Source organism: Odocoileus virginianus, chromosome X (genome assembly GCF_023699985.2).
Source record: "Odocoileus virginianus isolate 20LAN1187 ecotype Illinois chromosome X, Ovbor_1.2, whole genome shotgun sequence".
Taxonomy (NCBI): domain Eukaryota; kingdom Metazoa; phylum Chordata; class Mammalia; order Artiodactyla; family Cervidae; genus Odocoileus; species Odocoileus virginianus.
The window spans coordinates 7,974,383-7,988,832 of NC_069708.1; the positions used below are offsets into that span (position 1 = coordinate 7,974,383).

A 14,450-nucleotide genomic window follows, 5' to 3' on the forward strand; every position below is an offset into this window, starting at 1 on the left:
AGTGACTTAGCAGCAGCAGCAGTCCTCATAAAGGCAACACGAAGACTGACTCAGTCAATGGCTTTCAGACAAAGGCTACCAGAAACATACCTGTAGATTAACAAAGTCGATTTATTTGTTGCAAGAAGTCAAGGCATGTGATAGGGAACTGCTGGGGTATGTCACTCAGAGGATGTTACAAATAGTTTAGAGGGCTTGGGCTTGTGTAAAGTGATGCAGATGGTCAAGGAAGCAAAGCTTTGCCTTATTAGATGCTGTAACGAAGTGAAGGTGATTCTATGATTGCTGGGCTTAGTCGCTCAGTCATGGCTGACTCTTTGTGACCCCATGGACCGTGGCCCACCATGCTCCTCTGTCCATGGGGATTCTCCAGGAAAAAAACCGGAGTGGGTTGCCATGCCCTTCTCCAGGGGATCTTCCCAACCCAGTGATCAAACCCAGGTTCCCACATTGCCGGTGGATTCTTACCAGCTGAGCCACCAGTGAAGCCCAAGAATACTGGAGTGGGTAGCCTTTCCCTTCTCCAGGGGATCTTCCCAACCCAGGAATTGAACCAGGGTCTCCTGCATTGCAGATGGATCATTTACCAGCTAAGCTACCAGGGAAATCCATGATTCTATGATTGGGTATCTTAAATTTTCTTATCTAGGTTGCAGGAAGAACGTAGAAAAGCTAAAGCTATGATTAGTAAAGGAAATGATCTGCCATATTAGTGAAGAAGAAGGATATTTGGGTCATTTTGGGTGGTATGGGCCAGTAGTCCCCAATCTTTTTAGACACAGGGGACCAATTTCATGGAAGACGATTTTTCCTTGGACCAGGGAGGGGGATGGTTTTGGAATGATTCAAGTGCACTTGAATTACATTTATTGTGCACTTTATTTCTATTATTATTACATTAGGTACACCTTAGATCATTAGGCATTAGATCCCAGAGTTTGGGGGCCTCTGGTTTGGACAGTGTCAGTATTTTTTACTGTATTGAGACATGATTACATAGTGGTCACATTTCTGTTGCTATCCATCATGATCATGGAGTGGCCTTGTCTGATGTTGGCACTGTGAGCAGTTCATCATATTTAACACGAGAACATGACAGACGAGCTGCAGGCACTGCTACAGTCTCCAGCATCTCCAAGCCCTAATGGTAGTGCCAAGCTAGCTCCTGGGTCTCAGTGGCTGCTCTCTTCTTTCTCAAATGAACATAAACAAAGGCAAAAAAGAGACTAGCTATGTTTTAATAAGTTCACTTTGGCAGAAGTGATGTGAAAACCTCTAAAGGAATACAACACTAGTGGCTGTGAAGGCAGCTAGGGATTGTCATCTTAAACCTAAGTGAGCTATGACGCTAGCTTTAATCAGGGTTCTGGTGATGGGAATAGAGAGGATTGAACAGTTTTAGGAATTGTTAAGGGAATGAGATTAATTGAACTTGTCAAAGGGTAGACTTGTGAATGGTAGGAAAAAAAATCTAGATGACCCAGTTAACTTTCGGGTATCTGGGTGATGCTGCTGGAAAAGGAACAGTAAAAAGAAAGAATAAAACAGGACTGGGGAGATTGAAGTTTAAGTTTTCAGGCAGTATTAAATGTGTCTATTAGGCAATGAGATATACTGGACTGGGCTTTAGGGAAAAGATATAAGCTAAAGACCCACATTTGGGGATTGTGAGAAAATAGATGCTATTTGAATGGGAAGTAATGAGGATAATCTAGAGTGAAAAACAAGGGAAGAACTGTGGAGCATTTCAGTATTAAAGGAAAAACAAAATGAAACAAATGGGCAAAAACATAAAAAAAAGTAAATAGTAGTGAATAGTATCCCAAAATCCAAAGGAGGAAATACTTTCATGAAGGACTAAGAGGTTAATGGAGTCTAGTCCCGCAGAGAAGTGAAGGGAAAAAAAAAAAGACACGTATATGTTTATAGGAGAGGAAGATTTTCTCAAAGATGGAAAAGCAGCCTGTTTAAAGGCTGATTCTTTATCATCAGAAAATAGGGAGAGATTGAAAAAATGAAGGTGGGGTTAAATGAAAACAGAATCCTGAGGACACAGACAGTAGAGATATTGAACAACACCCCTGCCCTGGGACTAGCCCTAAGGCATCAAAGCAGTCTCTTCCACTGAAGCAGAGGAAAAGAAAGAGACCATGAACACAAATACATGAAATATAAGAGATACTATCTTAACTAAAATAAGAGGAGAAATTCACCTACTGTAAATGGTGGGGGAAAATTTAAGAGACCCATTAAAATTTGAAGTAATTATGGAGAGAAGTTGAGAAATGTACTAGGAAAGTATGGAAAGCTTAGGAAGAAGTACTGATGAGCCTCTTAAAGTATGGCAGCTTAGAAATGGAATCATGAAGTGTCTAAGGTATTGTTAATTCAAGCGGGTAGGTGAATTGAGGAGATGAGAGAATTGGAAGCTTTTGGAGACAGCAAGACGGCCCAAATGAACTGAGATTTTTAAGGGATTAAGGCACAATTTGGGTGGAGGAGACTGAAGACTTTGGCATCAGGTTCACAATGAGAAAACAATAGAATGAACTGGTGAATGACAGATGGCCACTTGACATGAAACACAAGGGAAGAGAGAGTTTTACATAAGAGTGATATCTTTGGAATTGACCCTGAGAACTTAGTAGACTAGCGATTGCAAAGGAGTGGGGGAGTGAGTCATTAGTCTTGGTGGTGATCCAAGGGTGAAAGTCTTTTCTGTGTACGAATGGAATGGGTCTACAGGACAGAAAGTTTGTTTTAGAAGAAGGGTTTCTGAGCGTAAAGTGAATGAGTGTGAGAAACCACACAGAAGAGGAAGTGAGGCAGAGGAAAGAGTACAGAAGGGCACAGTGATGAGGATATAAGAAAGGACAGGTGAAGAGAGGTTCCTATATTCTTAGTGGCAAACACAAATAACCGAGATCATGGAAACAAATTAATTGGCTTGAAGATTTCCAACAGAACTTGGGGAAAAGCTGATTTGGTAAGGGTGTAAGCAAGTCTAGGTTCCAGGAAGAGCCCAAGGCCTGTTGACCTGGACAGCTAGGAAGAAGGCTTTTCAGGAGAACATTGGAGAGGTATAAAATCACCTTATGGTCAGAAGAGGTTTGTTTTGGGCTTCTCTGGTGGCTCAGTGGTAGAGAATCCTCCTGCCAATGCAGGAGACATGGGTTCGATCCCTGGTCTGGGAAGATCCCACATGGGGTGGAGCAATTAAGCCCATGCACCACAACTACTGAGTCCACGCTGCAGAGCCAGGGGACCACAGCTACTGAAGCCCCACATGCCCAGAGCCCATGCTATGCAGCCGGAGAAGCCACCACCACGAGAAGCCCGCGGAGGGCAACCAGAGAGGAGTCCCCACTCGCCACAACTAGAAAAAAGTCTGCACAGCAATGAAGATGCAGCACAGCCAAAAATAAATAAATAAAATAAAATAAGAAAAGAGAGAGGTTGTTCTGCTGTAATTCCTAACTTACATTACCATGTGCTCAGTTCAAGATGTTGAGTAGCTCTATACCTGTAAAATCAGCTGGAAAGTCTGAACTGTGGCAACATTAACAGAATGAGTGAAGGAACATCTAGGAGTCTAGCAAAGTCTCAGAGGGTGCACTGATCTTAAACTTTTATGGACACCTGTGGATCTTTTCTAAATGCAAATTGATTTATCAAGCCCGAAAACAGTCCTACAGTTCTAAGCTCACAGGTGATGCCTATAGGGTCCACACTGTCAGTAGAAAAGTCCCCAGAACTCAACCCTTAAATAAATGTATTATGTTCATTATATGGATAAAACACATGGTTAATAGAGAAGGAACATTTCTGTCAGATTTTAAAATATATAAAATTGTAGGGGTGATGTCCTAGGATATTCTAACTGGGTGAAAGTGCCTGATTGCTTCAGTCATTTATTACTTCAAGTGAAAGATGAAAAAAGAGGGAGTGATATTTAGCCATTTTTAATGGATGCCTAAAAATGAATTAATACCACTCAAGCTCATGAGACAGGCCTCCCATGTGTTCAAAATAACCTACATAAATGGACAGGTGAAGAAGCAAGAAAATTAATGTATGCATAAACTGCATATCCATCATCATTGCTATGTATTTCTCTCAAGGATTTTTTTAATACATATACATTATATTTAGCCTGAAGGAAATGTCTAGGTAAATCATTCCATGTCCTATTTTAGTAGGCAATTAAGTATGATGTTGTTATTTCAGAATATGAGAGGAGAAGTTGATAAAGGTGACTCACCAGGCATCAGAAAACCACTCATACAATATTGTATATATATATTTTAGCACTTTCAGTCTCTCATTGCTGACACTATTGATTAAATGTAAATTGCTTCTAGGCAACCGTATGATAACAGGAAACTTTTGAATTTACTGTCTTAAAATGCTAGAGCTCAATCTTCCTGCTTGATCAAAGTTATTTTAAGATACAGAAATAGGATGGTATATAGATAAGTAGATTGCTCAGATAGATAAAAATTTTAATTAGCTAATAACATGTCTATCCAAGGTGATTCATACTTTCAGTGGATCAATATGTCACATGAACTCCAAAACATAGAGTGCATCTTCTCTAAGTAATTTTCTACTTGTAGAATTTCCTTCAAAAAACTACAACAAAGAATATACCTTCAAATAAGTATATTCAAATAAGACATTTTTCTATTGTCTACTACACACATTATCCTTCATTTTAATTTTAAAACTAAATTATTAACAATATAATCATAACTCCCTTTTCTTGAAACTGTTTACAAATAGTCCATTATTAAACTGATAACAGAATATATCAAAGCCAACAATAAATTTAAAATAACATTCCCATTTATAAAGTCAGCTCTCAGAAACGTTAATGAAATTATTTCTCCCTCTAAAGTAGCCTTAAAAATAAAGGATTATTTTCTCCTAAAAGACATTTTTTTTGTTCTCCAAAAGTTCCAACCCCACAGCAAATATTACCTTGTATCTATGTTAGTGTTGTATTTGTAAAAATCTGACAGGTTTTATAATTCATGAAATCAAATGATTGAAAGATAAAGCAGAGTTAATCCACATACAAGATCCTCCTATAACTAAAATTATTTAACATTCAGGATACCTGTTTCTTTAGCCTTCCCACTGAAAATATTTACTCTTCCTGTTAGAAATTCCCTCACAAACTATTGCAAATTACCTACCAAAATGGATGTTCACATGTCAAAGTCGAAATATCAAAGCCTTGATAATGTCCCTGAAGATGAATACAGCTCTTATTAAATTAATAAAAACTGCATTGTAAAGGACAAAACTATAATGTCTCAGTAGGGAATAAAAATAGCAAATGATCTCTTATAAATAAATATTGAAAAAGGTTGGGTATCTTTTAGTTATGGTAATATAATAATAAATATCTGGAAAAAATACAAGTATGTTATGATTTACAATAATTATTAATGACTACAAAGTATAATGTTTTGATGATAGTGAGAGCACAAAGAGAGTCTATAGTATTTCTAAGGATCAGGTCGTTTCTTTTCCATTCTATTCTGCAAGCCTACTAAAATCCCAGCCTTCAGATGAAAGAACAATGTATGAAGGGAAATCAATATGACTTTATGCTACAAAATTGCTAATTTACAGCTAAATAATATAAAAGTTAAAGAAGGTTTATGAAAAGTATTCCTGGGCAGTCACAGCAGAATCAGGAAAGACTTCTCCAGGCTAAACTTTGATTCTATTTGATATGCAAAACATATTTTAAAGATATATTTAAAAGCATTATAGCATACCATGTTAATCTTTTCAACTCTAAGAGAATCACAGAGTTCAGAGCACAGGGTTTACAAGCAGCAAAAGTTAGAAAAATATATAAAAATTAACGCATAACCTACATTGACTTTTTCTTTAAGATCTGAGAAGTTGCCTTCCTTCCGATAGACTGCAAATTCAGGACTCTGCAACACGGCCTCTGAACGAGTAATCCAACTGTGAAGTTCAGTTATATCGACATCCAACCTAAGACAGGGAAGAATAAGGATCATTATTTCTTGATTATCTCTTTCTTCTGTATGGAAAAAAAAAGGCAATCTATCCACATTTACCATTCTTCTCCCAAACTGAAACTTCTGCCTGATGCCCCTATTAATGTTAATATCACTACTATTTCCCTAGTCAGGTTGGCTCAAAATTTGGAGTCTTCTTTGACCTGGTCTTATGATCACAGAGGTAATCTTATTCATCTCAATGTAGCAACGACCTGTACACTATCTCCTATAAGCTACTCTTCAGCCTTTGCTTGAATGTCTGTACTGATTGAAAAATCACTATTTTCCAAGATAAATCATTTTTTGGGAATGTATTCACAACAAACAAACAAAGATTCCTGTTGGTAGCCCCCATTAAACCGTACCTGGAATACTCATGTCCTTCATGTCGTCTCCACAGCCATACTGAGGCTGCATTTGGTCACGTGACTGTCTATGGCAAATGAGCTATTGGTATGTGTAATGCAAGCACAGGTTTGGTTAGTGCTTGAACCTTGGATCTTGTCTTCATGGAACACACACTCTCAGAAGGCATGTGTTATATAAGAATTTCAAGGATCCTAAAGGCTCCAAAATCACTGCAGATGCTGACTGCAGCCATGAAATTAAAAGACACTTACTCCTCGGAAGGAAAGTTATGACCAACTTGGATAGCATATTGAAAAGCAGAGACATTACTTTACCAACAGAGGTCCATCTGGTCAAGGCTATGGTTTTTCCAGTGGTCATGTATGGATGTGAGAGTTAGACTGTGAAGAAAGCTAAGCACCGAAGAATTGATGCTTTTGAACTGTGGTGTTGGAGAATACTCTTGAGAGTCCCTTGGACTGCAAGGAGATTCAACCAGTCCATCCTAAAGGAGATCAGTCCTGAGTGTTCATTGGAAGGACTGATGCTGAAGCTAAAACTCCAATACTTTGGCCACCACATGCGAAGAGTTGACTCACTGGAAAAGACCCTGATGCTGGGAGGGATTGGGGGCAGGAGGAGAAGGGGACGACAGAGGATGAGATGGCTGGATGGCATCTCCGACTGATGGACATGAGTTTGAGTAAGTTCCTGGAGTTGGTGATGGACAGGGAGGCCTGGCGTGCTGCAATTCATGGGGTCGCAAAGAGTCGGACAAGACTGAGCAACTGAACTGAACTGAACTGAACTGAAAGTGACTGAAGGAAGCTCATTCTTGCCAGGCAGAGAGACCATGGAAAAAGCAAGTGGTATGGAAATGGCAACCAACTCCAGTACTCTTGTCTGAAAAAAGCCCATGGACAGAGGAACCTGGCAAGCTACAGTCCATGAGGTTGTGCAGAGTCGGACGTGACTGAGCAGGAGTGCCAGGAGAGTGAATAAAGCCTCCTTTGACCTTCTGACCCAACTCAAACACCAGCTGAATACATCTAAGTAAGTGCTCCAGCTGACTTCACTTAGAGCTACAGAACTGCCCACGTTGCAGGATTGTGAGATATGATAAATAACTGTTGTTTCAAGCCATTACATTTTGAGGTGGGTTGTTATGCTGCAAGAGATATGTGATCACCTACGCTGTTATCCTCAAACACTTTTTTTCCAGAGATCTATGGAGCTAATGGAAATAAACTATTAACTCTGATTAGGTGATTCAGATCCAGTTAAAGCAGAGATTTTCAGGGAGTCACAGATGAGTTTCAAGGGTGAAGAATGTCTAGGAATCACTTGAAATTTCAGGCACAATTCTGAAGGCATGTGCAATTTTCTTGAGAAAGAATCTATAGATTTTATCACCATCTGTAAAGAATCTATGATAAAGGGAATTTAGAAACCATCTAATCCAATCGATTATAAAACAAAATAGACAAAAGTATCCAGGAAAATAAACTTATTCAATTTTCACATGAAATGTGTGGAGTATACCAAAAATACAAATACAAGATGCCAAGTAATATACTGTATTCACCATGCTATAGTTTTTGTTCTCCAATACAACCCTCAAACAGTTGAAATCAGCTGTTTAAATCTTCTAGAATAGTGGCCCCAACATTTTGGGTGCCAGGGACTGGTTTCATGGAACACAGTTTTTTCTAGGGACTGGGGGTGGGGGTGGAGATGGCTTCTGGATGACTCAAGTGCATTACATATATTGTGTTCTTTCTTTTTTTTTTTTTTCTTTATTTCTATTATTGTTACATCAGCTCCACCTCAGATCATCAGACATTAGGTCAGGCAGGTTGCGGACCCCTGCAATAGAAGATATCTGATGGTCAGCCTACCCTACTTCTAGTTACTTTGATGATATTCCTTGGTTTGTGAGTATATTACTTTCCTTAAAATTCGATTCCTAGCAAAATCATATGAGGGGTGTTCACTATAATCAGGAAAGAATAGGCAAGTATCTTCTCTCTTTATGAATACTTTCATAGATGTAGCCTTTAAATCAAATAAACCTGTGAAGAATTTTTTATGTTGGTTGCAGTCTATTGTTTTAAAATTAAACTGATAAAAAGTTTCACAGAACACAAAATATTTCCTAAAGCATGGCCTCCTTTGCTTTCTTACAAGCCTGTGCTAAATAAAGTATGATCCATCTCTTTGCTGTATGAGGAGATGGAGGCTCAGATAAATTAATTAATTGATCTCAGATTGTTACTACCATAGGGAAGAAACTTAATTCATCTTGTTCACCATTATATCCTTCACCTCAAAGAGGGCCTGATTCATAGTAATAAGTATTTACTGAGTTTCTTATTTACCAAGTCTACCCAACTAGAAATAGAAAAAAAAAAAGAGATCAGAATTCAGAGATTTTTTTATTCTAAATCTCACATCACTGAATGTCAATCCTTTATTTCATTTGGATATGAATCATACATAGTACTGGTGTTTCATTTTATCATACATGGTGGCTATCTTTCCTATATTTGATTTTTGCAGAAGTTTAACTATTAGGTCTCGTATTTCTTCATTTGCAATGTTGATTTAAAAAGAGTCCTTCTGCATGCTGCCAAAAATCTTTCTCATTGATGTTAATTAATTTATAAAAGTAATAGTTTTCAACTATGGCCATTTAGTCACCCCACAAATCCAGCGCATGTTTCCCATGTCTTAAGAAGGACTTTTTTTTTCCCTTTAGCCCAGGATAAACCTTTGTGTGTCTCTGCCTGTGGGCATGCACTTTGCCAGTATATAAGGCAGTCCAGGAGTACTGGGATGTTAATAGCTTAGTTATGTGAGAGCCGGGGATAGTTGGCAGATAAATAATGCAGCTCCCTTGCCCTTCAGTGCAACCACCCTGAAGGATATCACGCAGTATTTCAGAAGGTTCCCAGCTGGACTGAGCGCAGTTGCCTCCGTCGAGAATCTGCTCAGGTATCATCCTGTGTTGGCTGCCTTTTCCTTATCTCACTTCCTCACTTTGCTTCCTGGGATTACTTCCTAAATTAATTACCTGCATCAAAATCTTTCGTCTCCAGATCTACTCTTGTGGAAAGCCATACTAAGTCAATGATCAACAACCTCAAATGAACCCCGCCCGCATCCTGCCATGTTTAATTTTTTCACCTTGAGCTCTGACTCTCCACAGGAACTATTTTAAACTTTTCCCAAAGCTCTCAAAGCTCTGATCTGTCTTCTTTCTCTACCTATCAACAGATGACATCTATTCCTACTTGATGGAGAAAAGCACAATTATCAGATTACAATTTCTTCCACTTCCACTTCCTATGTCCAAATAGTCAATCTTACCTGCCCGTGCCCTTCTCACTACTTTCCCTTACAATGAGTGAGTTTCTCTTCTTTTACTTAAACATTATTGATGGAAGACATATTAATATGCCTTTGTTACCCAAATGTTATTGACTGGAGATGTGTCAATACATTTTTAGAGAGTGATACAATTAATATCACCTTGTAAAGTTCTTAGAGCTTAAAATTGATCAAGGGTTCATTATACAACTTATGATTGTTGTTATTATTCACATTTTGCCCTGTTAGGTTTTTGTTCCAACTTGTGTATATTACAAATGTAAAATTTTCAAAAATGATGCATCACAAAATTTTAAGTGAAAAATAATTTTTCAGCGAATTTTATGCAGATATTTTCTGATTCTCCAAGTGACATATATACTAGTGTCTCAGAAGATGACAGTTCTTCAGTATACAGTTCTGATTCAGACAATGTGAATATTAGACCAACAACAAAAATGCTAGTGATTGATTCTGATACAGAAAGTGAAAATGAAACTCACAGTGCTAGAGAACGCTCTGCAGAAAAGTGGATTGAAGACAACATTTTACAAAGATCAAAAGACTTTACAGATGTGTCAGGTGTAACTATTGAATGTAATAACCTACAAAGTATTAGTGAAATAACAGAATTAGTTTTTGGCCAGCCAAAATAAAAATCACCAGCCACAGGCATTACTTTCTGCAAAAATCTCCCAGTCAATAATGAGTTAAAGCCAATCCCTTTGCCTGCATTTGGTACTTCATCCTCTTACTTCTTCTCAGGTATCTGAGTGTATCAGTTGTTTTTTTTTTTTTTTAATCTATCCACTGTAAATTCATACCCTCTCTCTCAAGTTGATTCTTCATATGGAAATTTAAACATATTTTATTTGATCTCTTTATTAAAAATCAACACTCTCTTGACCTCCAAATTCCTCTCTTGCCATTTTCTTATCTTCTACAAAGGCAAATGTTTTGCAAGAGTTGTCCAGTTTCCTGTCAGTTCCGAGGAGCCTGGCGAGCTATAGTCATGGGGTCGCAAAAGAGTTGGACATGACTGAGCAACTAAACAAGAGCAATAAGATATATCTATGAATCTGATACAGATATCTCTACTTCAAGCATTTCTTCTGAGCTCCATAGCTACATAATCATCCTCTAACTCGATGACTCCACTTGCATGCCGTAAGAACTCTTTCAATATATAATGTCAAGACTTAATGTTTGAATTTCTCTCCCAAACTGGTACCTTTTCAGTGTCCCTCAGACCTGTGAATGGCATCACCATCTATCTGTCACCTTTGATATCCTCTTCTCCCTTCCCTCCCATATTTTGCCAAGTCTAATTCATCAAATATTCTATTTCTTCTGAATTTGTCTGCTTCTCAGGATCTCCTCAGTTGGCATCCTCATTGATCTTACCGTTAAATGTGACAAAAACTACTGCAACGGCCTCTCAACTGGTTCTAGGCAATCTTTCTGAAATTCTCCCATGTTCCGTGCACCACTGGTGAAATTATGATTTCTAAAACATACCTAATTATGTAACTTTCATTCATTTAACCATGAAAAGATTTTCTATTTTTCTTAGGATAAATAGAAAAATTTCAGATCTCTTAACCCTGTACTTTAAGTTTGTTCTTTATTCAAGTACTTCTAGAAACAAAACTCGCTTCAAGTTTCGTAGGGAACAAAGGAGCCATACTTCAGTCTCTCCCTCCTCCAATGAAGTGAAATACTTGACTCTTATCCACCTTTCCACTGGAAACTTTCTATTAACATTTTGGAAACCTGACTTCTTAATATAATCCACTTTGCCTACTTTGGTGAAATGTGTCCCTTCTCCTTTACATTAGTCTGATTAAATTACACATCAAATATGCTAACTCATAAAAGGTGAGATGTGAATATCCACCATTCAATGTCAGCTTCTCCCTTTATTCTTGGTTTCTCTGGTCTCACACCCTTCTGATTCAGTGTATCTCTAGTAAAGGTGGCTCACGTCTGCCTACAAATCCATGAAACTAAAACTTGACTCAAGATGCTAAGCTGGCATCACAGCTGGGTGAGATTTGCTAAGGCCTATGTTGGAAAAAGTTTCCACTAGGCCTTTACAGTGGTCTTGTTCGCACATGTGTTATAATTATCCCTTACCACCATCTCCAATCAACTGCAAAGGAAAAATGCAGAGGATATTTACTCAGTTTGAAAGTAAATAATTTTCCAAAAAATCCTATACTTTTAGACATCTGTCTTTCTGAAAAACAGGAAATTGTGTATGTTTCCTTTCAAAACACAATTCCCCCTTTGCTTCTGCCACAAAATATATACTAAGTGTTTACTATATGCCAGACATAGAATTAAATTCCACAGATAATAGAGTTGAAAATGCAGCAGTCCACACTATTAAGGAGTTTGGTATAGCAAAGCATCCATTTGACAACAAATGCTTTAGACATCAGATGGGGGTTCCGCTCATACTGTGACTTTTGTTTAGGATAATCAAGAAACACCTTTTCACTGAATTAAGATTAAATCAGTGTCTATGCTAGAGGCTTTGCCCAGTAAATTGGTTATCTCTACACAAGGAAGCCTTTGTGGAGTCAACACCATGGTAACCGTTTGCTTGCTGCTCAGACTATGTAGTGTTTAAGGGAGGCCAGGGCACCAGTTGGCATGTAGTTCTAATAACTCACATCAATTCAGGCAACAGGATGAGAAATTTCATAGAGAGGTCTCTCCTCATTCCATGTTTTTGTTTAGCTGGTTTTATAGATTTGAAACTAGATTGCAAAAGATACTTGAACTTGCCCTTGACATAAGAATCTTTTAGAGAGTGATTATACTCTCTTGATTTACAGATTTAATTTGAAGGGACTTCAATTTTTTTCTAGGGAATTGGTGAGATGAATGCTTTACCTAGGGGGAAAGAAATATCTGTTCATAGACATAAGTATCAATATGTTGCACTTTCTTTCTGAAAAGGAGTGGAATAAAGTGTCTATGAGTCTGTACCATTCTGACCTGTTAGACTTTTTCTTTCTTTGATCACCGTGACATCTTCATTCCTGGGCAACAGGTGGAACCTAAACTAAATTCTTATATGATTTAAGCTCTGAGTTATCACTCATCTAATATTCTGTTTACATTATTTTTTTTTCTGTTGCTTCAACTTGAGCTTGTTTCTTCAACTAGGATTTCCTTACTAAAAACTTTTTCTATCTCAATGTAATCCACAGTCAACCTATACTCCAACATCGAGCATTTAATATCATCCCTTTAGAGTTCTGGGACTTAAATGTCAGATGCTAGTACTTGTTCTCCCTCTAATATTTTGCCAGTAGGCGTCCACATCTCTGTATGCCAGCAATGAGGATGGAAGGGGAAGGTGGCGGAGTTTTCAAAAGGCTTCCTGTGCACTCTTACTGAGTGCCCATGGCCCACATTCAATGTTGAGTCTCAGTGACATTTCCATTGCTTTTAGCAAAATGAACAAGGTCTCCTTCTTGGCTCCACTCAGACCCTGGCGTCCAAGCACATTTATTTTATTCCTTACCAATTTGGCAGCTATTGCTTCATCACTTTCTATGCTTTGCCCCCTAGTTTTCACCTCTGCACTGGCGTTGAATATTTTTCACATATCCTTGCTGAGATGTATGGCAAATTAAGAGACTCCCCTGAGTTAAATGCATACATGTTTCTAAAATGGAAGCTATCTATTCTCCCCAGCATTTTGCCATTGGTATTTTCTATCATGCTTTGTACTACCTGAGGCTGGGTATTTAATCACCAACTGAAGATATCATACAGATGTAACTCAGGTACCTTTTCAAAATCCTCAAGAATAACAATGAAGAGTCATTTTCAATACATATGAAATCTTGGATTCTGTGCCTGCATTTTTCTTCCTTCATAAAATCACTCATTTCTACTAATTCTTTTTTTTTTCACTTTTAAAACTCTCACAAAATATTGATAATGAACTGACATAGACTAAGTTGCTTATAGTGGACCTCTGCACCATTAGAATCAGCTCATTGATAAAATTCCTTATGACTCACTCATCTTACTCTCATAACATACTTCACTCTGTACTTAATGTATTTCTATATGTTATTATATTATATTATATTAACATATAGAGTATATGTTATACTCTATCCCTTAAATCCAGTCTAACTTTATCCAACTTAAAATTCTCTTTATTTAAGAAAATTATGACTTCTCTCTATTTACAAAATGATTTTCTTCCTCTAAGTGTTGATGAATATCTTGTGCTATATTTTTCAAATATGTCCTAAAATCTCATCTTTGTTATTATTTGTGATTATCAATTTGGTGGACTTCCCTGATGCTCTGGTGGTTAAGACTGCATGCTCCCAATGCAGGGGGCTTGGGTCTGATCCCTGGTCAGGGAACTAAGATTCTGCAGTGTGGACAAAAAAAAAAAAAAAAAATCTAAAAAGTTAGCAATTTTGAACTGTCAACAGCATATCATTGTATGTAAATTGTGCTCCATGATGACTCTGCTAATTATGTCAGAAGAGCCTCTTAACAGGTGCTGACTGTGTTCCGTTAATATAGTGACTGCCATATATTTAACTGAGATGACACATTTACATAAACTTTAATTCAGTCGCTTTCAATATACCACTTGGAACTCATCATTCCCAAATGTGTAAACTGTGAAAGAAGAACTCCTTCAAG

General features: G+C 37.7%; 1 protein-coding gene across 7 annotated transcripts in view; it reads right to left on the reverse strand.

Moving 5' to 3' along the window:
- Nucleotides 1-14,450, reverse strand: part of DMD (dystrophin) — a 2,261,655-nt gene that overhangs the window by 1,426,079 nt on the left and 821,126 nt on the right. For all 7 annotated transcript variants that reach the window (XM_070462101.1, XM_070462106.1, XM_070462102.1 and 4 more), the window contains one exon: nt 5,892-6,015. In XM_070462101.1, coding sequence (XP_070318202.1) covers nt 5,892-6,015 — 124 coding nt within the window. The remainder of the gene's footprint in view (nt 1-5,891; nt 6,016-14,450) is intronic.